At 37.8% G+C, this 27,273-nt stretch overlaps 1 protein-coding gene across 1 annotated transcript in view; it reads left to right on the forward strand.

Annotated features, from left to right (window-relative positions):
- Nucleotides 1–21,685, forward strand: part of LOC149781315 (uncharacterized) — a 33,662-nt gene extending 11,977 nt beyond the window's left edge. The window contains exons 4-12 of the mRNA XM_089935409.1: nucleotides 7,984–8,151; nucleotides 8,633–8,820; nucleotides 10,503–10,668; nucleotides 11,174–11,279; nucleotides 13,475–13,625; nucleotides 19,308–19,452; nucleotides 19,910–20,081; nucleotides 20,835–21,016; nucleotides 21,558–21,685. Of these exons, the coding sequence (XP_089791535.1) occupies nucleotides 7,984–8,151; nucleotides 8,633–8,820; nucleotides 10,503–10,668; nucleotides 11,174–11,279; nucleotides 13,475–13,625; nucleotides 19,308–19,452; nucleotides 19,910–20,081; nucleotides 20,835–21,016; nucleotides 21,558–21,625 (1,346 nt within the window). The 3' untranslated portion in view covers nucleotides 21,626–21,685. The remainder of the gene's footprint in view (nucleotides 1–7,983; nucleotides 8,152–8,632; nucleotides 8,821–10,502; nucleotides 10,669–11,173; nucleotides 11,280–13,474; nucleotides 13,626–19,307; nucleotides 19,453–19,909; nucleotides 20,082–20,834; nucleotides 21,017–21,557) is intronic.
- Nucleotides 21,686–27,273: the final 5,588 nt, after the last annotated feature.

Here is a 27,273-nt window from a genome sequence, read left to right on the forward strand (position 1 = left end):
AAACCGAGAAGGAAAACTCCGATTCCAAACCTCTGCTGCCTTGTGGCTATACCCACTCATGGGAAAGGCTAAGGGAGTAAACCCCGACAGAAAATCCGGAGATGGAGTCCCTAAGGCGGCCTGACATTGACTTTAACGTCAATCCGGCAACTCCTGCGACGCCGTTGGTGCCAAGCTGTATCGGCATTCGTCGTTCCCTTGGGCACACCAGCTGCGTGGAGACGGGGGGGGGGGGGTCTGCTGCATGGACAACAGCTGATTTTCCATACCACCATGCCCAGGCTTCATAGCTCCAATGGAGAGGACACTCCAGCGTCGTCGTACGGCGTCGGCACAACACGAGAAGTAGCAGTTTACCGGTTCTAAGTCAAAGCTCGATTGGCGTAGAGCTTGGCGCCAGGGGTTACTTCTGACGGTGGGAGAGATCACCAGGTCTCACTGGACAGCTACCGCCCGCCTAAAGCTGGGCAGCCTCCAGTCAGTAAGGTGCTGCCCGCCATGGCCTGCCTCCTTCACTGGGTGCGTGGAGCTTAGAGAACCATCTCGACAAGTGGGCCACAAGACTCCGCACCAGGAAAGACAAAAGAAGAAATAAGAAGACTCCAACTCTTCGTTTTGCAACCTGGAACATCAGGACCATGTGTCCTGAATTGACCGCTGACCTACAGCAGATCGACGATGCACGGAAGACTGCCGTCATTGACAGAGAACTCTCCCGACTGAACATCGACATTGCCTGCCTCCAGGAGACCCGACTGGCTGACAGCGGCGCCATCAGGGAAGCCAATTACACGTTCTTTTGGCAGGGGAAGCCCTCGGATGAACCTAGGCAGCATGGTGTAGGCTTTGCCATCAAGAATACGCTAATCGCCTTCATTGAACCTCCATCATCAGGTACCGAGAGAATCCTTGCCCTCCGGCTGTCAACATCCTTAGGTCCGGTCAACATCTTCGGCGTGTACGCCCCAACCCTCTGCTCCACCTACGAGGAGAAAGACAAGTTTTATGAGGCTCTGGATCAGGCATTATCCAGTATCCCCAACAATGAAAGCCTTTACTTACTAGGAGACTTCAATGCTAGAATGGGAGCTGACCATGAGGCCTGGTCCACCTGTCTCGGCTTTTACGGAAGAGGCACGATCAACGAGAATGGTCAGCGACTGCTTGAGATGTGGTGCTCCCACAGCCTATGTGTGACCAACACTTTCTTCAAATGCAAGGAGATCCACCAGGTGTCGTGGAGACACCCACGTTCACGCCACTGTCACCAACTAGACCTCGTCATCACCAGGCGTGCAGAAATGGCCAGTGTCCTCCTCACCCGCAGCTACCACGGTGCCGACTGTGACACGGACCATTCCCTCGTGGCCAGCAAGTTGTGAATATTACCCAAGAAGCTGCACCACGCCAAGAAGAAGGGTCACCCACGCATCAACGCCTGCTGTGCAAGCAACCCAGAGAAAACACAGCAGTTCATCAGCAAACTGAAGGAAGCCCTCACCAAAGTGACACCTGATGACACCATTGACTCCATGTGGTCCCATATCCGTGACTCTGTGTACAATTCAGCCATCACAGCTTACGGGAAGAGGGAGCGAAAGAATGTCGACTGGTATGAGGCAAACTGGGAGGAGATGGAGCCCGTGACTGAGGCAAAGAGGAAAGCCCTCCTGGCATACAAGGCTGCACCTAGCCCCAGAACACTACAAGCCCTCAGGATTGCAAGGAACAATGCCCAGAAGACCGCCCGCCGCTGTGCCAACACCTACTGGTTGAACCTTTGCAACAGTATACAGACAGCTGCTGACACCGGGAATACAAGAGGAATGTATGAGGGTATCAAAAAGGCGACAGGCCCCCCAGTTACAAGACCGACCCCCTCAAGTCCAAGACGGGCGAAGTCATCACAGCCCAAGGGAAACAACTGCAGCGATGGGTTGAGCACTATCTCGAGCTATATGCAACCCAAAACAATGTCACTGGAACTGCCCTGGACGCCATTCCAGACCTGCCTGTCATGGAGGAGCTAGACACACAGACCACCCTGGAAGAGCTCGGAAAAGCCATCGATTGCCTTGCCTGTGGGAAGGCTCCTGGAAGCGACGGCATTCCGCCTGAAGTCCTCAAGAGCGGAAAACAAGCGCTGCTCCAGCCCCTACACACACTCCTCTGCCTTTGCTGCGAACAGGGGTACATCCCACAGGACATGCGTGACGCCAACATCGTCACTTTGTACAAAAACAAAGGAGACCGTAGCGACTGCAACAACTATCGGGGCATCTCCCTCCTCAGCATCGTCGGAAAGGCTTTCGCCCGTGTTGCCTTGGCGCGCTTGCAGATCCTAGCCTCCCACGTCTACCCAGAGTCCCAGTGTGGATTTCGAGCCGGCAGGTCAACTGTAGACATGATCTTCTCACTACGTCAGCTGCAGGAGAAGTGTCGCGAGCAGCAGATGCCCCTCTACATTGCCTTCATAGACCTGGCAAAGGCGTTTGACCTGGTTAGTCGGAGTGGACTCTTCAGACTCCTGCAGAAGATCGGCTGCCCCCCACGTCTGCTTCCTGTCATTATGTCGTTCCATGAGAACATGCACACCACAGTGTGCTTCAATGGTGCTTCAGTGGTTTAACATCTGAAGCATTCTCAGTCATTAGCGGAGTCAAACAAGGCTGTGTCCTTGCGCCGACGCTCTTTGCCATCTTCTTCTCCATGCTTCTCCAGTACGCATTCAAGGACTGCAACGAGGGAGTGTACATCCATACCAGGGCTGACGGCAAGCTGTTCAACATCGCCCGTCTCCGTGCTAAGACTAAAGTCGCAGAGGTACTCATCCGTGAATTGCTCTTCGCCAACGATGCAGCCTTGACATCACACACGGAAGATGGACTGCAGCAGCTGGTATGCCGCCTCTCCCATGCTTGTAAGGAATTTGGACTGACCATCAGTTTGAAGAAAACGAACGTCATGGTGCTGGACGCAGACTCCCCTCCCTCTGTCACCATCGGTGGGTACAACTTGGAAGTTGTCGAGAACTTCACATACCTCGGGTCTAACATCTCCAGCTCACTCTCCATTGATTCTGAGGTGAACGGCAGGATTGCCAAGGCAGCAGCAGTGATGGCCAGACTTAACCAGAGAGTCTGGAACAACCCCAACCTCACTGAGAAGACCATACTGCGTGTCTACCAAGCCTGCGTACTCAGCTCACTTCTCTACATCAGCGAAACATGGACAACCTATGCAAGACACGAGAGGAAACTCAACAGCTTCCACCTGAGATGTCTGCGGCGCATTCTGCACATCCAGTGGCAGGACAAAGTACAGAACAGAGGTTCTAGAACGCGCCAACATGAACAGCATGTTCTCCATTCTCAGCGAGAGGCGCTTTCGCTGGCTTGGCCATGTCAAGAGAATGGACCCAGGTCGCCTTCCCAAGGACCTGTTATATGGGGAGTTAGCAGAAGGTGCACGACCAACTGGACGACCACATCTGCGCTACAAAGATGTTTGCAAGAAGGATATGAAGACGGCAAACATCAATGTCAACGACTGGGAGAGCTGTGCAAACAACCGTTCCAGCTGGCGTCTTGCTGTCAGGCAGGGAGTTCAAAACGCAGAGGAAGAGAGAAGAATAAAACAGGCTGAAAGAGCGCTGGAAAGAAGGATAAACAAAACTTACTTTGGAGCTACGCCATCGTCTCCCGTAGACGGACGGATGCCAAGATATATATATACATAGCAGGTATAGGTTTCCTATAGTATGTGCAGTTTCATATTTTTGATACTACCAGATGTTAAAATATCACTTTATGTGATTCTGATAGGTCCAAATAAGCCCATGAAATTATTGTGCAGTATCCTCTTTTCTGATTTACTGGGATCCTGGGAATGTATGGTTTTGAATGAACATTTTTGCCAACCATTTTTGAACTCGACTCGCGAAAGAAAATTAAGGAACTATTGTCTCGGCTGTCTGAATATGGATATGATACCCCTATAGGGGTTTGTTATGTCATGTATTACAATATCATAATGAGAAAAATGGCTTAAAACTACAAGACAAGAACAACAATAAGAAGTAAATCGGAGGGTATTGCTTATTTGATGGTCGGGTTGGGTAAAGGAGCGGTATATCCGTAACATAGATATAAAATCCACCTTATATACAAGCGTGGTTTAAATGTTAACTTAAAGTAAATAAACTCACCTCTGTTCACAGAAGAATGTAGACATAAATGGGTCTCCTAACTGAGAGAACTTGATCCAACCACGTCATCTTTTCGCAGTATATATGGGATGCCAATCCGACTCAAAAAGAAATTTGTGTACGTCTTTTGTACAGTCTATTGTTCCAGTGAAATACTGTAAATATCCGGTCTCATGCATTGCAGTAACTGTGGAAATTTCTGCATCCAGTAATCATATTTCCACAAAACAAATTGCAACAATGTAACGTTGAGTTCTGCAAGTGACATTTTAGGGTAAACGTACTCTAGGCGTATTGTTTACCGTATCAATGTGGCATGACATAGCATTATTCATTCTGTTTTGAAAAACGATTTTGTCGTTATAAAATGTTCTGTTTATTTGGATGGAAGCTTGTACTTTGATTTATAGTGTGTAAAAATGTATAATCTACTTTTACTAGTTGAACTTTGTTTTTGGACTTTATATTATGCATAACAAATGAAAGGTACACCGTCTGTAAGAATGAACGGAATCATTCGTTCTTCTTTCTATCTAAATAATTTCCACTGTTATAAAAAGACTCTCAGATGGGCAATGATTTAAAGTTACATTTATGAAACTCGTTGAATAATGCCCAGCTTTCGCTTGCCAAGGGTCGCAAAAGATCACATTACACTGGTCAACAGTGAAATCATTACTGACTTGAAAAGGCCCTAATCTGTAGTATTTTGGTGTGCCGAACACGAATATAACCGTGAAAAATTTGTATTGGCTCTCGTTTTGAAGATATTCATATACCTCATTTTCTATGTTTCACTGTGTAAATTTCTCCAGTAGGACTGCAGCAACATCCGGAATAAGGATGTAACATTGCATAATACCATCATGCTCACATCATCCACAGTTGATTGCATCATTTTCTGATGCAATGCAATACTAATGCCATGCGGCTGCTGAAGTAAGTTGACGTCAGCAGTGTACTATACATGTGTAGGCCTATTATACTAATGCCAGGCGGCTGCTGAAGCTGACGTAAGCAGTGTACTATATAAAGCCCAATCAGATAGGTTCAGCATTTAAAATATTTTAGATGTTGTGCGAGACAGTTCAAGCTACTGTTACATAAAACTTATTATTTTATCCATTTACGTACAATAAAGAACAGTAATGCCTCGAAAGTGTGTTAATACCGCGGACAATTTTTGCTATATTTGTGGGGAAGTGACATTTGCCAACCAGAAGAAAAGTATCAATTCTCAAGTGAAGAAGGCATATCATCTTTACTTCGGATGCAAGGTTGGTGACCAAGACAAGCCTTGGGCTCCGCATATATGCTGTGCTACATGTACAACACAGCTTTCACAGTGGTTGAATTGCAAAAGGTCATCAATGCCGTTTGCAGTCCCAATGGTGTGGAGAGAGCCAAGCAACCACCTAAATGACTGTTACTTCTGCTTGGTTCCTCCTCTTTCCGGCGGAATAACGAAGCGAAAGAAGTCGAGAATAGTCTACCCAAACATTCCGTCTGCATTGAGACCAGTTCCACATGGTGAGGGACTTCCTATTCCAGAACCTCCAGCAGAATATTCTCTTGATTCATCTGACGAAGACAAAGGTGAGTCGACCTGTTCTTCTCCTGGTCCATCAGCATGCAGTGATCCAGATTTTCACTGTGGTGCATCATCAACCCCACACAGAATAACACAGGAAGAACTAAATGACCTGATTCGTGATTTGGACTTATCAAAGAACAAGGCAGAATTGCTAGGATCAAGACTCCAACAATGGAATCTTCTAGAAGAAGATGTCACAATTACTGCATATCGAAAGCGCCACCAGCAATTGGAGCCTTTCTTCAGAAAGGAAAGTAATCTGATATTCTGTTCCGATATTGAGGGCCTCATGAATGCTTTAAAAATCACTCATGACCCACAAGAATGGAGACTATTTGTGGACTCTTCGAAACTGAGTCTCAAGGCTGTGCTTTTGCACAATGGAAACATTCTTCCATCTATTCCAGTAGCGTATGCTGTCCACATGAAAGAGACATACGATAACTTAAGGCAGCTACTGAATTCCATTGAGTATAACAAGTACAGCTGGCACCTCTGTGATGATTTGAAGGTAGTTGCCCTTTTAATGGGACTGCAGCAAGGATATACAAAATACATGTGTTTCTTATGCGAGTGGGATAGCCGAGCAAGGGAAATGCACTACATGAGGAAGGAATGGACTCACAGGCAGAATGTAGCCATTGGAGAGAAGAATATCCAACACCCAGCTCTGGTTGAGGCTCAGAAAATCTTGCTACCACCCCTTCACATCAAACTAGGTTTGATGAAGAACTTCGTGAAAGCCATTGACCGGACTTTGCCAGCATTCCGATACCTGCATGAAAAATTCCCTCGACTCAGCGAAGCAAAGATTAAAGAGGGAGTTTTTGTGGGTCCTCAGATTCGAGAGCTTTTCAAAGATGACCGGTTCAACAACTTGCTGGAAGGTGACGCGAAACAAGCATGGAATGCTTTTCGCCTAGTTTCTACAAACTTCCTCGGAAATGTTAGGACAGAAAACTATAAGGAACTAGTAGAAGACATGTTGATGAAGTATAAGAAACTTGGCTGCAATATGTCTCTAAAGATTCACTTCCTTCATTCCCATTTGGATTTCTTTCCTAGCAACTGTGGTATTGTTAGTGATGAACACGGCGAACGTTTTCATCAAGATATCGCAACAATGGAACAAAGATACCAGGGAAAATGGTCCACTACAATGCTGGCTGACTACTGCTGGACACTCCTCAGAGATGCTCCCGAACAGCTGTACAAGAGACAGGCGAAGAAATCTAAGATGTAGTCAATGACTTGATTTTTTATAGGTAGGCTATTACAGTTGACCTTTTACTATTGGAATGCATTTCGTTATGTAAACATTAATTTCTTGCAGATTACAAAAAAACTAGAGCCAATTTTGCAATTTGACTGTCATATTCGTGTTCAGCACATAAAAATTGATAAGAATTGACTAATTTTATTTCAGTAACATGACTTTTGTAAAAATTTGTTGTCCAGTGTTATTCAACTCGTGTCATAAATTCAATATTAAATCGTTACCCATTTGAGATCCTCTATATACTGTTATTCTTCTTAAAACCAAATTGTGCATCAGTAATAATATTATGTTTAATTGCCCAAGTGGACAGTCTTTGATTAAATATGCAAGCAACAACTTTCCATTTACAACTCTGAAATCTTATCCCTCTGTAATTATTTGAGTTGGATGGAGCGTCTTTTATAAATATTGGCATAATAAGACCCTTGCATTAATTTGAAGGATAGATGTCGCTGCCAAATGTTATATTAAAAAGTTTGTTTAAAGATTTTTTTTACCTCAGACGAGTTTCTAACAATGCACCTAAATTATGTCTAGATCAAGAGGCCATAGTACTAAACATTAAGAATAAATAAATAAAGATCTTGTATATGCACCTCGTACGAAGTTGTTTATCAGACGCGTATTACTTGTTTTTCCTTTCATAAGGCGAACAGTTTTGTCAAATATGTTTCATTATTACCTGCGTTCATTATTGTTTCCTGTTTGAGGCGGAAACATGTGTGATATAATTTATCTATATTTACAATACTGTTTGCGGTGAATGCATTTTAAATTATCCCTCTTTTTAATTTCCCTTTTGACTTATACACCGATCTTACGTTCAGACAACATTATGTATACTTTAGCACAATGTTAATGGAATATATTTGCCAATTAGATATGTTTCATTTCTTTACCCAGTTTCTGCCATGAAATATGACTATTCCAAAGCATTAGCACTCTCCATTCTGTTCTATGACGCCCAGAGATCGGGAAAGCTACCACCACACAACCACGTCCCGTGGAGGGGCGATTCCGCCCTCCATGATGGTGATAATGGACATGACCTTAGCGGCGGCTGGTATGACGGTACGTTAGTACAATCATCTTTTTGCAAGACTGATGCTAATTTCCCCCAAAATTTCCATCACCAGAAAGGATATTCCTAGTGACTAAACTTGTTCAAAATTTCGGTCCAACTGCAGATTGTCATTTTATTTGGAATTTCGTAAGGATGTCTATTTCCAACTCTTTGCTATATTGCCCAATATATTGGAGCCTTTGTACCACGCATCAATGCCTTCAAACTTGTAATTGGAAGTCTTTTTTTTCTCCGTAACTCGTAAAGTAACGAGCATGAGATCAAAGTTAAAAAATTTGATTTGCATTTGATAGAATACATGCGTGCCTTTTCGAGAGTTGATCTTCCTGCTAAGTGTAGTGGCAAAGGTAGTAGGATAGATATGAATAATATAGGAAGTTAGGATGTCGAAAAAATTGAACAAGAATCATTTTAGAGGAATACAACTTACAATAATTGCTTATGTCTCTTTTTGTTTTCATTCTACAGCTGGTGATCACGTGAAGTTCAATTTCCCTATGGCTATGTCCACGCACACTTTACTTTTGGGTTTCATAAAATTCCAAGACGCATACAAGCATTTTCATCAGAAGGACATGATGTGCGACATGATCAAATGGCCCCTGGACTACTTCCTGAAATGCTGGATCCCTAGTCAACAAACTTATTACTTCCAGGTACGGCGTGTTTTCTCTCGCAGGAAACTCAACAGTTCCTCACTAACAAAAGTATAAAAAATTGAAAACCATTGCTTCCGTGATCCGTGGATGTACAGAACATCAGGAAATGACAAGTACCTAGATAAAAAAACACATCGTCATAAAGAAAAACTCAGTGGAATACAAATCCCTCAAGCTTCATATAGTTTGTATGATCTTTCCGGCAGAAGGGACGTTTACGTACAAAACTTCATCTGTCATTATCAGAAGCACAAAGCAAAATTGGCCATTTAAGACAATTGCAATGCAGGATATTGTGGTCAATCAAAAACAGGGTAATTAAATTGTTTTCAAAATGGTACACCAGTCTGGAAAGAAAAAGAAACGGCGAAACGTGCGGAGAGTGACAGATGAGATCTTAAAGTAACCCATAATAGTCGGGTAAACAGGCATGTTGCACTGTTGCTGTTCATGTCATTTAGAAAATGAAAATGAAAGGACAAATGAAACAAACATGAAAAGCTGACTTTATTTGAATTACAGGGTTTTACGCGGGAATTTTAAGTTTGTTATTAGCAAACAATTCAAGTTACAAAAATAAAAAATGGTTTCGTTTATTATTACTATTTTATACGTATTTAACACAACTTTTTATCCATAAAGAAAGAGCACTGATTAACCGTCTCTAACGATAGTAACAATGTAGTTTGTCGAGTTCTTCGGTGCAATATTCGTCCAGCACTAAAATATAATGCACTTCATGCAGATTTAAGGTGTCAGCCAATCACATGTTGTTCTTGTGTTATATTGTACACTTTAAATTATGGGAACAAATAAAGAAACAAAATAAATAATATGCTTCATTATGTGAATATGTCTGAGAATAATTTTAATAATGAATTATTTCATGACTGCACGATGTTCACTTTAATTGAGCCGACGAAAAGCTAATGAAACTATGGAGCACATGGCCTCGCCCACCTGGTGTCACTACCAAGCTGCTTGATTACCCATTGCATGATCTCGGACTTAAAATGACCTCATCACCCCACCTCCACCCCAATAAATGGCAGAACCAAATATATGAGTATATTGCCTGTTTACAATGACCTGAATATGAATTTAAAGTGGGTCTCGTTTTCAAACGTACGAAGATACTGACTATTATATATGCCTTGTTTCACCTGTAACATCATGACTTCCCAACAACTCAGCTGGCTAAACTGTTTTTTTCCCTCGTGAGAGGTACTTTTTACTTTGATACTAAACAAATTTTTGCATTATCGGCTTAAATTGATTTTAGGGGCAAGTCATGACAGAAAAATGTAATATAATTTCTTGCAATGTGGTCCGCGTTAACATCACTTCTTGTTATTATTATTGCTCAATGTTCAGTAAGCTAATTCCATTAGGTAAAGAAGATAGCGCAAAATTATGGGAAGAAAACCACCTTGTTTGCAAAAAAGTAGTGTTTCTTGTAAGAAGCATTCCCGCGAGAAAGTGTATGATAGTCATGTGGCACATATGGAAAAGTGAAGAAGTAGTATTTATAGTTAATTAACGAATGCTACCATTACTGGAGCAACCTCTTACCAATAAGAACAGCGACTTTTAGAGTCGAACCCAAGTCAGTACGAATGAATAGGAAACATGTATATATCACCAAAACAAATCCATGCCAATTGCATTAATGTTTTCAGGTTGGTGATCCTAGTAAGGACCACAGTTTCTGGGGAAGGCCGGAAAACATGCATATGGACAGACCTGCACTTAAGATTACTCCAGCACATCCTGGAAGTGACGTCGCTGGTGATACAGCGTCAGCATTTGCTGCGGGACACATCGCATTCAAGACAATCTGCGGAAGTAAGACGTTTAGCTTTGGATAAAATTAGGCACTTTGCACGTCATCACTATGTTAACAGTATATATTTACATTCTTTAAATGGGGCCCCGAGTGGCCGAGTGGTCTAAAGCGCTCACCATTATGGATCACTGCCATCTCACCTCTGTCTGCGTGAGTTCGAGAAAGCTTGGTAGTTGCTTCTTGTGGGTCGGTAGTTCTTTCCGGGGTTTTCCCTGGTTCTTCCTCCACCATTACTTCTGACCGCCATATACAGCCATTATTGTGCTAAAAATTGTCGTTAAAAGCGTACAACAACATTCTTTAATGAAAATTTAAGAAAAACATAATTTGACATCTAAGGGTACAGCAAAATACAACACAAACGGAATAAAAGTACTACAAGGTAAATAGTCTAAAGCGGAAACAGATCTTCTACAATTGGATTTGACTTTTTTTATTTATTTCAAACTTATCGTGTGAAGTTTTAATTTTGATGTACTATTTTGCATATATTTTCCCCTGTAGATGCCGCCTACGCGGACACACTCCTTAACGCTGCTAAAAGTATATATGACTTCGCCAAAAACCATCAAGGAATCTATAGTAAGAGTGTTCCCCAAGCGGGTTACGGGTACGTGATCTCTCGTTTGTTTCATTGTCGTCCTCTCATTCTGTTTTAGCAATGATTTAAATCTATTTTTCATTAGAAGCATTAAATCTGAATGTGTATTTTTAGAACCATTTGCATCAGTGATTGAAGAAACGTCACACAAAGTTGAAAAAAGTACCTTCTATAGATTGATCTTCCGTCCGATTGTTGATACCACAAAAAGACGCATTATTAGTCATAAGCATTATCTAGATGTTTTTATCTATTTAAATTAGGGACGTCATGGACGGCTTCCCCGCACCAAAGATACACTAAGTAGAGAAATAGAAAGAAACAGTGTTATAATCACCTTTACTGCTTTCCTGGGAATCCACATGGGACGGTTCATTAAACAGTCTGCTTATATATTACACATGCAAGCGAGAAAGAGATCGCCTCGTTTATGCATGCCACATTGATGACGGCGACAAGGAGGCTTTGTTGAATTGTAATCATATGAAAAGTACAGTAATAGATACAAATCCATTTTGGCAACGATATATTACTTTTCCACATATGCAAAGCTGAAACACTGGGAACGAAAAAGGGAAATCGTTTAATTGTGCATTCGAAAAAATATTTGCATATATAAAAATGTTTATTCTGGTGACGTAAAGGAATTGAAGAGAAACATTCAATTGTTTTCCCTTGCCTAGACCAAAACAAACCTCATCAGCGGTGAAAAGGTTAAACTAAATATGAAATACTGTAATGTGGAAGCGTTTTTCCAAAATTAAAATAAACTGGTTGACAATTCCCTACAGCTACTAGAAGATACATCCATTACAGTTCAGTAGAATGGCTGCAGGTGAAGCAAACAATAAAACTGTTCCAACGTCCGGATCAATTTATAGCGCTATCTGGCAACTAATATACTTGGTATTAAAAAGAAAAGAAATTATAAAAATTCTCAATATTCCTAATTAACAATTCCCTGTAATGTCCAGTATTTATTAAAACAAAACTCCTTTCGTTTTATTTTTTTGGTTAAATCAAATGATGCAGCATTACCTTAGAATTATGTAGAATATATATCTAGTGAAATAAATCTTTGCGTTGTCATTCTTGTCACTTATGAATGAAATTCGAAGACATCCAAAACACATCCTTTTAGATGTCACGGTACTTACTTGCGCATCAGTTTGAGTAGTCTAGTAATTTTAACAGTTATGATCTGGAGAAAAAGAAAGAAATGAGTAAGGGAAAGAAAATATAAACAAAACGTGCATGTCCAGCAATGTTTTGATTTTGAATTTAACAATTGCCGTATTCTTATGTGGTATATTTTAAACGCAAGAGAATTATTGGCCAAGGTCTCGTCTGTTGTGAAGAAAATATGCTACGTTCTTGCTCGTCTGTTGATTCATATTTTGATTTTCAAAGTCCTTGTGTCCCTACTCGGAACATGAATTCGCAAAAGAAAAGAAAAGACAAAAATATGTTAGGTCTTTCAATGTATATAGACCGGTATGTCCTATTACTACTTTGCTTTTTATAAAACATATTAAGAAGGAAATCCATTAACATTATGGAAGAAATACTCACTTGAACAAAAACAAAATTCGTAATTGCAAAAAATTAAACATGTTAAAAATGCAGGGAAAATAGCAAAAATAGCTGCTCTATCGGTTTATTGTGCACGACATAGGTAGTTCTCAGACATGCCCAAGCGCCGCGGTAATAGACAAGACACCGTAATATGTCGTCGTAGTTTGCTACGAAAGTTTGTATCTAATTAGGCAAGGTTGGGACATTGTTGTTTGTATTATGTCAAGGGAAGGAAAGTAGTGTTGCTTTGTTTTTGAGAAAGAAGGAAAGTAATCTTCAAAGGAAATTATTATTTCTTACCATTAATTCAGCTGAATGGAATCAATATTGCCTCTATTCGATCAAGCATTAATACCTATATTATGTTGGGATGGGAAGCAATATTGTAGCTATTTTCCGAGTAATACTACTTCTATTTTGCCTGAAGGGAAAGTAATGTTACCTCTATTTAGTCAAGTCAGAAACAATTAGTGTCTCTATGCATATACAGCTGTAAATTAAATCTACAACAGGTGTTTTCAGATTAGATCAATCTTTTACACCATAGAACAAAACAATTTCGTCAAAGGAATACAATAATAAATGATGATCTCAATAAGATCTAAAATTATTTTCTCTTTTGTTTTAAGGTCAAATGGATTCAAAGATGAATTAGCAGTAGCGGCGGCATGGTTGTACCAAGCGACACACGATGCCAAGTATCTTAATGATGCCAAACAATTCCATGAAACCGGTGTACCCTGGAATCTTTCATGGAATGACAAGAAAATTACCTCTCAAGTAAGTAATACGTGTGTGTGTGCGTATGTGCGTGTGTGTGTGTGTGTGTGTGTGTGTGTGTGTGTGTGACCTAGATTGGGGACGACTGCATTATTTCACAATATTCACCCTGTATTGTGACACCGTAATTGATAAAGTTTATAGCATTTCGCCCACCATCCCGCTTATTCCTAAGCCCGACCAAGTTTAAACAGATAGCGCTTCAAGGATATAAAAGGTGCACAAAAGCTACTAACAATTTGTATTCATTTTTAAGTTCTATCCTGATTGTCGCCAGGGTGCCCCAAACACTGTCAATGTGTTGGTGTTTGGAATCAAATGGGAGTTGTATTAGTAATACAGTCGCCATGTTTGAATGACGAGTCTATGTTTTCAAGCACCATATCTGACGTAGTTCACAACCTTTGATAATTTCCGTAAATTGTAGAGTTATAATTCTTTGAGCACATGTATGTAAGAGTTCATACTTTTTCTTCATTCAATTTGTTTTTCGAAATATTAAAACTGGACATTGCAAATATTGGACGCGGACGACACAGCTTTTACTGAAACTGACTATTCAAGAAACTAGAGAAAGACAGTGATCAGACTGCATGCTTGCTTACTTTGGGAGCTTCCGTTTGCTTTGAAACACCAATAAGTTGACAGTGATAGGGACACCTTGCCGACAGTCATATTGTAATTTAAAATGAATGAATTAAATGACTAAGTTCTGTGCATTTTTTATATGTTTGGTGCTTTTCATTTTTAAAACAGGCTGGTGAGTATAAACCAACCAAAAGGTGTGCCAATACATTAGGCCATGGTAATATATCTCAGTGCTAGAGATATGTTGTGGATTTTTTAATTTAAGACCATTTTAAGACATAATATGCTATTCATGGCGGTTAGTGTATTTGGCGCAAGATGAACCAGGGAAAAGCCCGGAAAGAACCACCGACCCACGTAAAGCTAGCTACAAATAGGTTTGTGGTGGGGAAACTATTTTGATGACTCAGACGTTTTTCAGCAACCATAAAAAGACTCATCTAGAAATATACTTAATGACGACGAGAGGTGTTTTGTGAAGATATACGCTCTTGAACATCAAAGTCTTTGAACTTATTACCAAAACGTTTCTTTAGTTAATACAAAAAGTTCTGATCTAATTTCGCCCGACATCGAGAGACTGGGCGTAGTATTTGATATAAATCCACCCATCAAGTCAAGCAAATTATTATTTTGATAAAACTTCAGACTGGATTTGGCAAAATATTTTTTTAATTCAATGGTAGAGTCTTCGACAAACCATCAGAATTCATCAACTCTCAATTACGATATTGTTAGTGTGGAATTTGACACGAAAATTTAATGCAATTAACGAAAACAAAACTGTGAATTGTAAATTATTCATAAGACAGTATGATATTCAAAATCGATCGAAAAAAGAATATGAAAGTAATGTCCTGGCCAGCTTAACAACCTAATTTGATAGCTTGTATCGATTATACTTCATAGAAAAAAATGATCGATATTTTATTATTCATTGTTTGCTTTCAATGACGTACCGAAAGCCGCTGTTCAATCTTTATGATTTTCTGTGCGGATTATGCTAAACATTCAACATGTTTTTCATTGACATCAATGAGCTTTTAAAATCTCACCAATCCTTATCAGTAAAGTTTACACAAGAAGATGGAACATTGTCGCTGGTATAAACCTCCGTGTTTAGCAAACACAATCGCATGACGACCCTCCATAAAGTCCCACCTAATACAAGGTGACACCGGATTCCCATGACAGAAATCAATATAAATAGGTAAAAATATACGCAAAACAGAACGGAAAGTCAGACAGTTAAAACAAACTGTAATAATTAAAAATATCATGTCTTTTAAAGTGTTGGCATAAGAAGCAAACCAATACTGGTGTTATGTCTAATTATTATCCACACTTGACACACGAATGCGCATGTATATACATGGTTTCAACTGTATGCTAATGCTTCGATGCTCTCTACATCAATGCCAAATTTACATGTATTAATCGTTAGCGAGATAAGAATATACAACTCCCTGTTGTATGTATGAATTAAACCCTGGTACACAATTTAATCGAAATCCGTTCTGCTTTCATAGATTTTTGCAGCCTACGGACGAAAATCCGTGAATAAATAAACATAGCGGATTTTCGTCAGTGTCATGCGATGATGTCTGTGCACTTTGAATGATGATACAATTTACAGACAAACTGACCAACCAAAAGGGGATAGAGGAAGACGGAGGATAGAATAAGTATTATCATCAGTATCATAATCATGACTCGGAACAAATGTAAATAAATTCAAATATTTCAAATGTTTAATTACCTACTGTTGTTTCATCATTTCGTTTAATCTTATTGCGAAGAAACGTTGATTAAACTCAAGTTATATAGCTTGATGAAAATAGGTATTGTGTTGAAGCATTAAGAACAGTAAAATATATTAGCTGGAATCCGTCTGGTCCATTTACACTTCTTGGAATTAAATGTGACTGGAGCAAAAGCAATACTACGGTAGTAAATTTTGCAGAGACAATTGGATAAACTACACATTTACTTAAAAGCAACGGTCGATTCAATGTCTATCATAATGATGGGTTGAAGATGCCACATATACACTCGTTTTGTCATGCACTTAAGATCACGTAGATAATACAGTTAATTGATCCACGACCATTCCCCATGGGAAGTTCTTCTTATTGACACACAGGAAGATTTTAGAGGGGTAATAACTTCTTTTCAAAAAAGAAAGTATCCACATAGTTTCACAGACGTTTAAGAGTTTTTGTAAAAGTGTGTCTTTTGCATTGTCTGAATCGGGTGAGTACCTTACAATATCCTCTGAGCAAATTTTATCAATTGCCACTCTGGTATAATTAATATTTCAAGATACGTGATAGTAGAAATAGGATGAAATTAGAATAACCGCTACACGAAAATATAAATCTTCTAAGGAAGCAGGACAAAATTGCAAAATGAGGAAAAACAAAAACTTTCAGTTCAAATGAAAACTAATTGGGACTTTTAAATCAGAATTACTCGCATAAGATTATGGATCTATATGTTTCCTTCTCAACTACTGAGGATGGAGGACTTAAGAGTTTACAATGCAAAGATCTAGACAGAATTTGTATTACTAATAGTGCCTTGTTTACGATGAAAATCTCTGAATAATCATTCTGTAATTTTACATAAAGAAACAGAAGAAATTATGCTTCCTTTATTTTTGGGATGTCATTTTGTATTGACAAAGTTGCGGTCATTTCTTAGAGACACATGACATATTGCGTTCGATTCAACGGGAGATACCATATTATTTGTACTTTGAAATTCACCAGAAATGGCAATCATTTACGTGCGTGCTTAATTCTGATCATAAAGTTGATATGCAATTGTAGAATTAAAAACTGCATTCCAAGATTTGTGGCCTGATAAAACAAATCAAACGTATAAACATCTGGAATTATATTCTACATAGTTGTATTCCTCGACAAGGGCAGAAGAAATAAGATGACGAGGAGTAAAGATTGAACCAGTGTCGACAGCTATTCCTTAATTAGTTAATATGTAACAAACACATATGTATATGCATGTAATTAAGTGGGTATTTGTTTATATATATATATATATATATATATATATATATATATATGTGTGTGTGTGTGTGTGTGTGTGTGTCTGTGTGCACAACTTGATAAATAAATAAATAAATAAATAAATAATGAATAAATAAATATAAATAAATAAATGTTAGAAAAGAACACAATTTGCTTAGTCTACATTCTCCACTCTTTTCAACATACTCGCCGGTGACGGAATGTCTGCGTATTCAGTGTTCAAGAAGCTAACAATGATGTGTTTGTCTTACTCTAACTTCTTTACTTAAATCGTGTTTCATTTTGAAATCTGAAGTGTCTTTTTATTCATTTACTAAATATGAAAGAAAATAGAAACTCAAAAAGAAGAATCAAATTAAGAATTTACAAATAGAATTGTAAACAGCTGCAATAGCTACATAAATACATTTTATAGCGTACACTCTGGGCAGGATGTGAAGAGTTTAGAGTTTAGTGGCTCCATCAATATACAGTTTCCTGTTGTTAATTGTAACTCCGTTGGAAATGCAAGAATGCGTATATGGATGTGATTATATATATATATATATATATATATATATATATATATATATATATATATATATATATACGCTGTTTCCTTGATATATCACTAGCTGCATAAATTTTCGTAATATATCAATGATGCTATATGGATCTTATGCAATTTGGTCCATTTAGTCACATGCTAAAGACTTTGTAGCAGCAATTTTAAAAATATGTCCAATATTTATCTCTGCCTTTGTAGATTTTCTTCTACCAATTCTGGCGCAGTCATTTTAAGCTTATCATCTTTGCATGCATTAATTGGTAGCAACATAATCTTGACACAAATGCGATATTCCTTGAAGTAGCTAGGAGAAATTAGACTCATCATTGTGCAGTTTTCAAAAATAAATGTTATTCGAAAACCCTCTGTGCCGTCCCTCGCAAGCTCATTGCTTTGTTATCTCCGTACCCCGTTTTCTTTTAACACTAACCCAACGCGCTTTCATCAATAGAGCAGCAATCTCCCAATTTCTCCATTCACTGATATGACTGACTGAGACAGAATGTAATAGAGAGATAATTGCGTGGATGTGGTTACCTCGAAATTCGTCATCTTGCGGGTAAATAAAAAACAACATGGTGGAATTCCGGTTCAAAATTTTGTTCCAAAAAGCGACAAAGCTTTTTATTTCTTCTTCTTAAACATCGTTAAGTCTAGAATATGCGTTGACCAATTGAATATTGGTGTTGCAGTTCTTGCAAATTTTGATCTTTAGCCATATCAAAGTCTACATAGGCCGAGTAAAGTTTTCCATATATATATATATATATATATATATATATATATATATATATATATATATATATATATATATATATATATATATATATATATAATGTCACTAGTAACATGGTGCATCCGCCTTTCATATCCCCAATATATGAAAACATAATTACTGGATTTGGAGGGGTTGGCCGGAGTTGTGATTGTCGCCATTTAAATATCTGGATGTCGTCTCTGACCGTCAGCATTTACTTTCCCACCGCAAATATTTTAATTTACTGAATGACAACCACGTCACACTTTTAGACATAACACTATATAAACTATAAAACAGTCTTCTATCTTTATTATATTGATATGTATACATCCCTGGAAGCGGTAGAAAGACATTTTCATATTACAAGGGGTACTCTATCAATGTTACCAGTCACATTTCATATGTCGTATATTGTGGGAACTCTTTCAGCGGTATTAACATTATTGCTTTAGAGCAGCTAGTAATATATATTTTTCTGCTTCGAAGATTATGAAATTGAGAATGAAAACAAATTAAATTTATTCTCTATCCAGTGAGATGTATTTCAAAATATTTAGTAAGCTATTTTTATTAGTTGTCTGATACCTGAATGGACGAGCAGTTACCATTTGTGTGTTCTCATGCCCATATGACATGGGACAATAAAACACACGCTTTGTTTAACGCTCACATATACACACATTAAAAAACACTCATGCGCACAAACGCTCTTTTTTATATGTTGTTATTTATTCCAGTATCTCCTGTATGAAATCACCAAAGATGTTTCGTATAAGAACGAAATCATAAATTACGTAAAAGATAACAAACCTGGGGGTTCGGCTACCTACACCCCCTGTGGCATGCTCTATAGGGACCAGTGGGGATCCAATAGATATTCAGGTAATTAGAAGGAATTTGATGGTACTTCTTGGAAGGTTAAGTTAAAAAGTCGTTTAGCCACAGCTTAATACTTTAACTGTAGTGTCCGATTCAAGTGCTTGAGTAAACATTTCATTAGTGTGGCTATATCGTAGTTACATAGAGTGTTTTCTTATGTCCGTAAACGAAGGTAAAATGTGGGCTAGTGGATTGATCCCATGGCATAGGTGTCGTATATTTTGAATATGTTGCCCTCTGACATAATATAGTTCGCTGTAAAATTTCAGTTTTCCTCAGAGTGGGTAACAGAAAACTTTGAAACTAATTAATGAATTATTAAAATTGAACGAAATAAAGATGTCTCATCACAGAAGATCAATCCTACTAAATAAGTGTACAATTTGCTGTTTCATTAACCTGTATAACATGAATTATCAAATGATTCTTTGGTGCAATTGATTTATTATTTACATCGCAGCCAATGGTGCCTTTATTGCATTACTGGCAGCTGCAGATGGGATTGAGACACACGATTATGTCACCTGGGCCATGTCTCAGATAAACTATTTACTAGGAGACAACAATTATGGCATTAGCTATGAGATCGGCTTCGGATCGAAGTACCCACAGCATCCGCATCACAGGGGAAGGTGAGCAAATTTTCGTGTCTGCTAGAACTTGTTCAGTATCTTTGAAATCAGGTGGATGCATATTTGCCTAGACGTATTACCCCCCAAACAGTACAATGAACGGGTCCAAATTGTCAGGATTGTCACGAGAACGGTCATGAATAACAATAAACCAGTATCCTTATCAGTGAGGATTGCTATGTACAACATATTTGCACTCCATAAGGTTCTACATCAAAGCCGTGTAGATATGTGATAACATATTCAACATCAGATATTATCATGGATATTAAGAAACATGACGTAGAATTCTTGATACTATTGAACGTTCGCATCAAAGATATTCTTAACATTGCTTGCATTAAAACCTAACGAACGGATTAGTTTCTTTATAGCTTGCTTTTAGGTTGTTGTTGTTTTTGTGATTTATAGCTCTCTAAAACCTGTACGGTATTTTTCTTTCTCTTTTTCTATCATCGCATATCACCAAATTGTTATTTCGTAAAGGTTTGTCTGTATCAAATGTGTGAGACTGATTTATAATTTATATGCATTTTACAAGGAAGCCGCCGTTGTGATGGATTAGGTTGCACACAAAACTACAAGCATTCATGTTATATGTCAAACAGCAGCACAGTCACAGTTCTTACAATCCAAGCATCAAAATAAACAAAGTGAGTTGCAGCAACCATATTCTTGTTCAGTGAGGATGACTTTATTGTGAAGGAGTAGCTTAATAATAAAGATAGACACGATGATTATTTGTGTTATCAGTGCATGTCGTACAACAACAACGCAGTGCAGTTTTGCTGAACCTGGTCCAAATCCAAACGTTCTAAATGGAGCGCTGGTAGGCGGCCCAGATGCCCATGATCACTATGAAGATAGACGAGATGACTATGTCAAGAATGAAGTGGCATGCGATTACAACGCCGGCTTCCAGGGAGCGTTAGCGGGTAAGTTTAAAAACTAAGTAACGTTATTTAATACTTATCTAGCAGTTGTTAACAAGGAAATGTCAATTGTTCGTAATATGAAGTGCGATATTGCATCTACACTTCAAAGGAACGCAGAGTAAACAAAATGTATCTACTGATGTTGGAATAGTATATGCACCACAGCAATTTACATTTAAGGGAACAAATGAAAGACCAACCCTTCTTATCAAAAATGAATTTGGGAATCTTTTTGCAAATTAATTTATGGGAATAAACTTTGTAACTTTTCTTATTATTGAATTCCTGGCATGCTGGTAAAAAGTAAACTCTTTCTTTAATCCAACGTTTAATCAAAGTCTTGAAATTTCATCAGTGCTTGAGAATAGTTAGGTGTTGATATGAACTAGAGCTTTTATTATAATCTATATCTGGTGATAAAGGTTACGTAGTAAGTAATATGTCCGATATATATATATATATATATATATATATATATATATATATATATATATATATATATATATGCTAAACTATAACAGTTCCTTCTTTCTTTATGCAGGTCTGCTTCATTTTGCAATACATAACAATTTACCACCAGCACCCACTCCGAAATGTAGTCACCACTGAAAATCAGTCAATGTGTTCCTCCATATATGTTTATGACAATAAAGATGAGATTGAAGAGATCTTGACACTGTTTGGACTTGTGTTTAAGGGATAAAAATACATTTATCAAAATCAATTTTAAAATACGGATCAGGAGCGACCATGCGTAGGTTAATATTCATTATATGGAAATGTGTGTGTTTCAGTAGTAAGATGGAATAAGATTTATCAGCCGCTACTTCATTCTGCAATTTTGTAACCACATTATAATATAAAAGTACGTCAGTAGGAATTCACTTTAGATTGCTGTCTATTTCAGCTAGAACGGTTTTTAAGAAAGTACTTCGTAAGCATACATTTTGACAATTCTTAAAGGAGGACAATATAAGGGATGGACAAATTGACACATTGTATCCATGATTATCAGCGCGCATAACATGAATTAGAAATGATTGATGAAAATAATTTAAATACAAGTGTGATAGAGTGATCAATATATATATATATATATATATATATATATATATATATATATATATATATATATATATATATATATATATATATTCTTTGAAATATTGCCAAACATAAGTACAACAAAGTAAGTGGAAGAGACCTTAGTGAACACAGGCACGGTACTCGATAATCAAGCGAATGATTATACACAACGCACGTTTGTAGAAATCAGACGAAGAATCACGCAAACTATTAAAACTGGAAACAAATCAAGAGAGAATGGTTACTATAGTTTATGATATAGTGAAATAAAAGTTGGTGACAATTCATTAATGGACTTCAGGTTTTACAATAGCAAGCAGTATACCTTTTCATTGTCCTACATTGCAATTTAATGCGCCAGTTAACTTACACAATATAAATAATTAAAACCGGTGAAAACTATTACACAGAAATTACTGTTTTGCAAAAAATTAATTTTCTTTAAATTTCATGCGACATCCTAAACCTAATGAAATTGGCTTTATGAGCAATAACAATAACACAAAGTTAGGTTAACGCGGACCACATTGCAAGAAACTACATATCTCCCTGCTAAATTCAATTTTAAGATGGTAATGCAAAAATGTGGCTATTATCTCTCGACATGGCAAAACTAATGTTTCACCAGTACAGATGGTCCTATTCCACCAGCTGCGTTTCTCTGAGGTCGTGGTGTTGCTCAACAAACATGGTGTTTATATTAGTCAGTACTGTTGTTATGAAATGATTTTTCTCATATTAAACCTTCTTCTCATTTCTTGCTATGAAAAGGAATTACTCTTCAGCTAAGAAATGTCTTTGCCCATGGTGAGAGAGAGAGAGAGATAGAGAGAAGAAAAGAGTTCAGGATCTCTTAAAAGAGGTGTCACTCATAATGATGTAGATACGACTATATCTTCGGGATTATGGCCATGCGGAGGTACGGAATGCTGTAAGAAAAGACAGAGTCCCTCTGGTTCATCGACGAACGAACTTTACTCAAAAAATTGATATATACAATACTACATTCTAGAGATACGTCTAGAATCATTTATATTTAAAGTACACGAAATCAATATAAGATTACACTTTCCGTTCGTAATTACCAACTTTATACATTTGTATAATGTCTTCATTTTAGCAATATAATCCAGATAGTTAAATCTCGATTAACTTCATGATAGCCAAAGAGTAGAAAATTCCATAGTTGCGATTAATGCAACAATCATTTTGAAGAAATGTATTTTACTAAATTTAAAATAGAATACTAATTTGGAATAATTTACTAATCATTATTCTTTATTATTTAAAAATATCTTATTTACACATTAAATATGAACATGAAGTTGGTAGCATATTCGTCTTTTCCTAAAATAATTACCATGCATATAAATAGAAAGAACTCAGAAAAATGTTGCAAAAATGTTGACTTTACCGTTAAAATCTCAAAGATTAAACAGTGCATATCCTTTAAAGAAGTTACTAACACAGGCGATTCTTATCTGTCAGAAACTAATGTTTCTTTTGTTCGTTCGTTTCGAATCAGAATGAGGCTCCAGTCTCTCTTCACAGAAACTGTGTTGCAGACTTCACAAGACAGACAATTATGTCGCATCGACTTAGTTTACTTGTAGCTTACTTAATCAAGAGAATTTTAGGAATCTGCCAGCTCGGCAACCCACCGAGCGTAGGTTTTAGCTGACCCTAGGATACAAGAGAAATGTATAGCACAAGAGATTTTTGCACCTGTTCTTAATTGCTCTAGCTTTATGAAATACAGTTGTAGTGCAGAAGCAGATCTCGATATATTTTAGTAGAAAATTACTTTCAATATAATTTAATGACAATTACCTTTAATACAATTTTGAGAAAATATCAATTTAATTACATTTGCTTAAAACTTCTGTCCTAATACTGTTAATTTATTTAAAACAAGGCCCAAATTAAATTCATATTTTGCTTAAATATTGTAACAACGCAATATTTTCATAGTTTTGTTACCGTCTTGATTGTGGCATTGAGGAAAGTTTAGGTCCGTTTTCGAGCAATGGGCAATGACGAAATGACGCAATTTGTCTAGCAGAGACACAGGCTAGGAGAGGGAAATATTTTACTTTGATTTTCTTCTGCTCACCTAACATGCGCATATTTGAAAGCCAGATTATTGAAAAATCATACAATATGGTCGTAATATTAATCAGTCTTCAAAATTGTGAATATCCAGAAGGTCATGAGAGTCATGAAATGATTACATATATATATATATATATATATATATATATATATATATATATATATATATATATATATATATATATATGTGTGTGTGTGTGTGTGTGTGTGTGTGTGTGTGTGTGTCAAACCCACTTCGATGCTATAAGTGTCAGAAAAATGGTCATCAAGGCTACAGATGCTAAACAACCAAGCATGTGCCCGATGCGGAGATCTTCTCATCGCATTGCGTCAACTGTGGCAAGAGCACCACGCCAATTCCAAGGATTGTAAAATCTGGAAACAAGAAAAGGAAATACAAACGGCAAATTACACTTCTAACATTCCTTATCAAGAGGTCAGAAAGCTTGTTTAGACTAACACGTCACTTCCTGGTACAGATTTCTCCACTTTAGTGAAGGACAAACCCGAAATAACGAAGGACGCTAAATCTCATACGAACTCACCTGATTCGTTATCAAGTTTGAACACGCGACATTTCAAAGCAAAATCACGGTATCTACTCAAACAACATTCAAATATACACCACCTAGGAAACCACCAAACAGTAAAAGAAGATCTCAATAAAATAGGCAGCCGAAGGAATCAGATGACCAAATTAAACTATATAATATGTTTGGAGACATCGAGGCCATGGATGAAGAAGAAACTGCACCATGTGCGCAAGGTGTCTCCAGACCTACTACTAAAACGTTCAACCCAACACTTCCTCCATAAAATTAACTTCATAGATTACCCACGAGAAAGGTCTAAGTAATCTCTATAATCTCCACATTAAACCTATAATCAAGAACACCATACAATGACACTGTCGAGGACTTAAAACCAACTACAAGATATTCTTCTACTTTTAAATAAACATGATCCTGCTGTACTATGTTCGCTAGAAATATTCTTGAAAGATATGGACAACATCACGCTTAAAATTTACTCCCTGCTTAACTTTAAAAAGGTTGATAGAGCCTCATGAGAAGTTTCTGTTGTTGTAAAGAATAGGACCTCTCATAGCGTCATTCCATTAAACACAAATGTGCTAGCAATTGCTGTAAGCGTCACTCTATATCGAGTGATTACCTTTTGTTCTATTTGCATACCACCAAACAACAACCGACAATCAAACGAATCTGACAACCTTGTTCAACGACTGTCTCCGCCAATTCTTGTACTCGGGGATTATAATGCCCATACTATTTTATGAGGATCAAATCATAGAAGTAACAGAAGCCAAAGAGTAGAAGATTTCATTTCTAGATACGATTTGTGTCTATATGACAATAAATCTCTGACGTATTTCCAGCCAGGAACGGGTATGTACACGTTTATCGATTTGACAATTTGTTCTCCTTCGCTGCTTTTGGACTATGATTGGAATGTTGATGTTGACCTTCACATCAGTGACCACTTTCCGATCACCCATAAAAATATTGATCCTACAATTAATGATGCAATACCAAAATGGAATTTAAAGAAAGCCGAAAGGGTAATGAATCGAACACTTTGGTAATGTAAAAGCAGGCTAAAAGGGAAACCGTTTGTAAAGTTAATGACGCTATTTAGCCTTTTATTTCTGTTTTAATCGAGATTGCAGACGAATCCGTTCCCAAGTCATCAGCGAACTGTAAAAGAACCCCAAAACTCTGGTTTATTAAATAATGAAAAGAGGTCATTAGACAACGCCGAGAAGCACTGTAAATAGTCCGACGCCAGACAATTTGAGCAAGTACTGTATTCACCGGGCCAAAAGCTCCCCGCACGATCAAAGAAAGCAAAAAATCATCAGGAAAGAAATATGTTTCTTCTTTAAATTCTCGTTCCTCAATAGAGCAAGTTTGGGACACGATAAGTAACATAAATGGAAAGAGAAAACACAATTCATTCTTAAATCTTAAATTAAAGAATTATACGTGCTGACTGTTTCTCAAAACGTTCCTCACCATCTAATTATTCCGAAGATTAAAATATCAAAACGAAAAGTCACGTTTAAAATTCACATCCAAATAACCAACTATTCTCAATATTGTAGCTTATAAAGGCTTCAAACAAGGCCCATGACACAACCGCTGGTCCTGACGAAATACATTACCAGTTTTCCAAACACCTTCCAGAACCATCGTTAGTATCTCTTTTAAAAATCTTTAATGATGTGTGGATTACTGGTAATGTACTTATGGTTTGGAAAGAAGCAACAACTAGGTAAAGACTGAAAAGATCCTACCAACTATAGCCCATTAAACTGACGAATTGTGTGCGTATAACAATGGAACGAATGATCAATTCTAGGCTTGTATGGTACTTGGAGACTAATAATCTACCGGGTAATATCTCCTATTCAAAGTGGCATTTGATATGGCCGCAGCACCAATGGCAATCTTGTTAGATTGGAAACATTTATCCATTTAGCTTGTATCAAGAAGGAACATTTAGTAGCGGTTTTCTTTGATTTATAAAAGGCCTATTGGACGCCATGGATTTACGAGATACTAAATGACCGCTCGATATGGGTCTAAAAGGGCCATCTGCCGTCTTTTATATCCAGCATTATCTCAAACATGGAATTATATGTACGAGTGGGTTCTACCCACGCTGATATGTACGAGAGATTGGTATGCCTTAGGGCATTATTGTATCTATAAAACTTTTCAACATCACCAATAATAGCATCACCAAATGTTTGGCTCCTGGTGTGGATTGTTTTCTATAAGCTTATGATTTCTTAATGTGTTACCGATCAAAGCGTATGCATACAACTGAAAGGCAGCTACAATAAAATATAAACAATACTAAAATTGGGCCAGAGACAACGGTTTCAAATTTTTTCAGTAACAATTAGCATCTATGCATTTACGAAGACACCGCGACAAACCTAAGCTCACGCTAGATGGTACACCAATATCAGTTGGTGAAGAAATTTCTAGGTATTATTGTCGACAAAATCTAACCCTCATTCCACGCATACAGAA

The sequence above is a fragment of the Sinohyriopsis cumingii genome, chromosome 15 (assembly GCF_028554795.1).
Source record: "Sinohyriopsis cumingii isolate HCF-2022 chromosome 15, ASM2855479v2, whole genome shotgun sequence".
NCBI lineage: Eukaryota > Metazoa > Mollusca > Bivalvia > Unionida > Unionidae > Sinohyriopsis > Sinohyriopsis cumingii.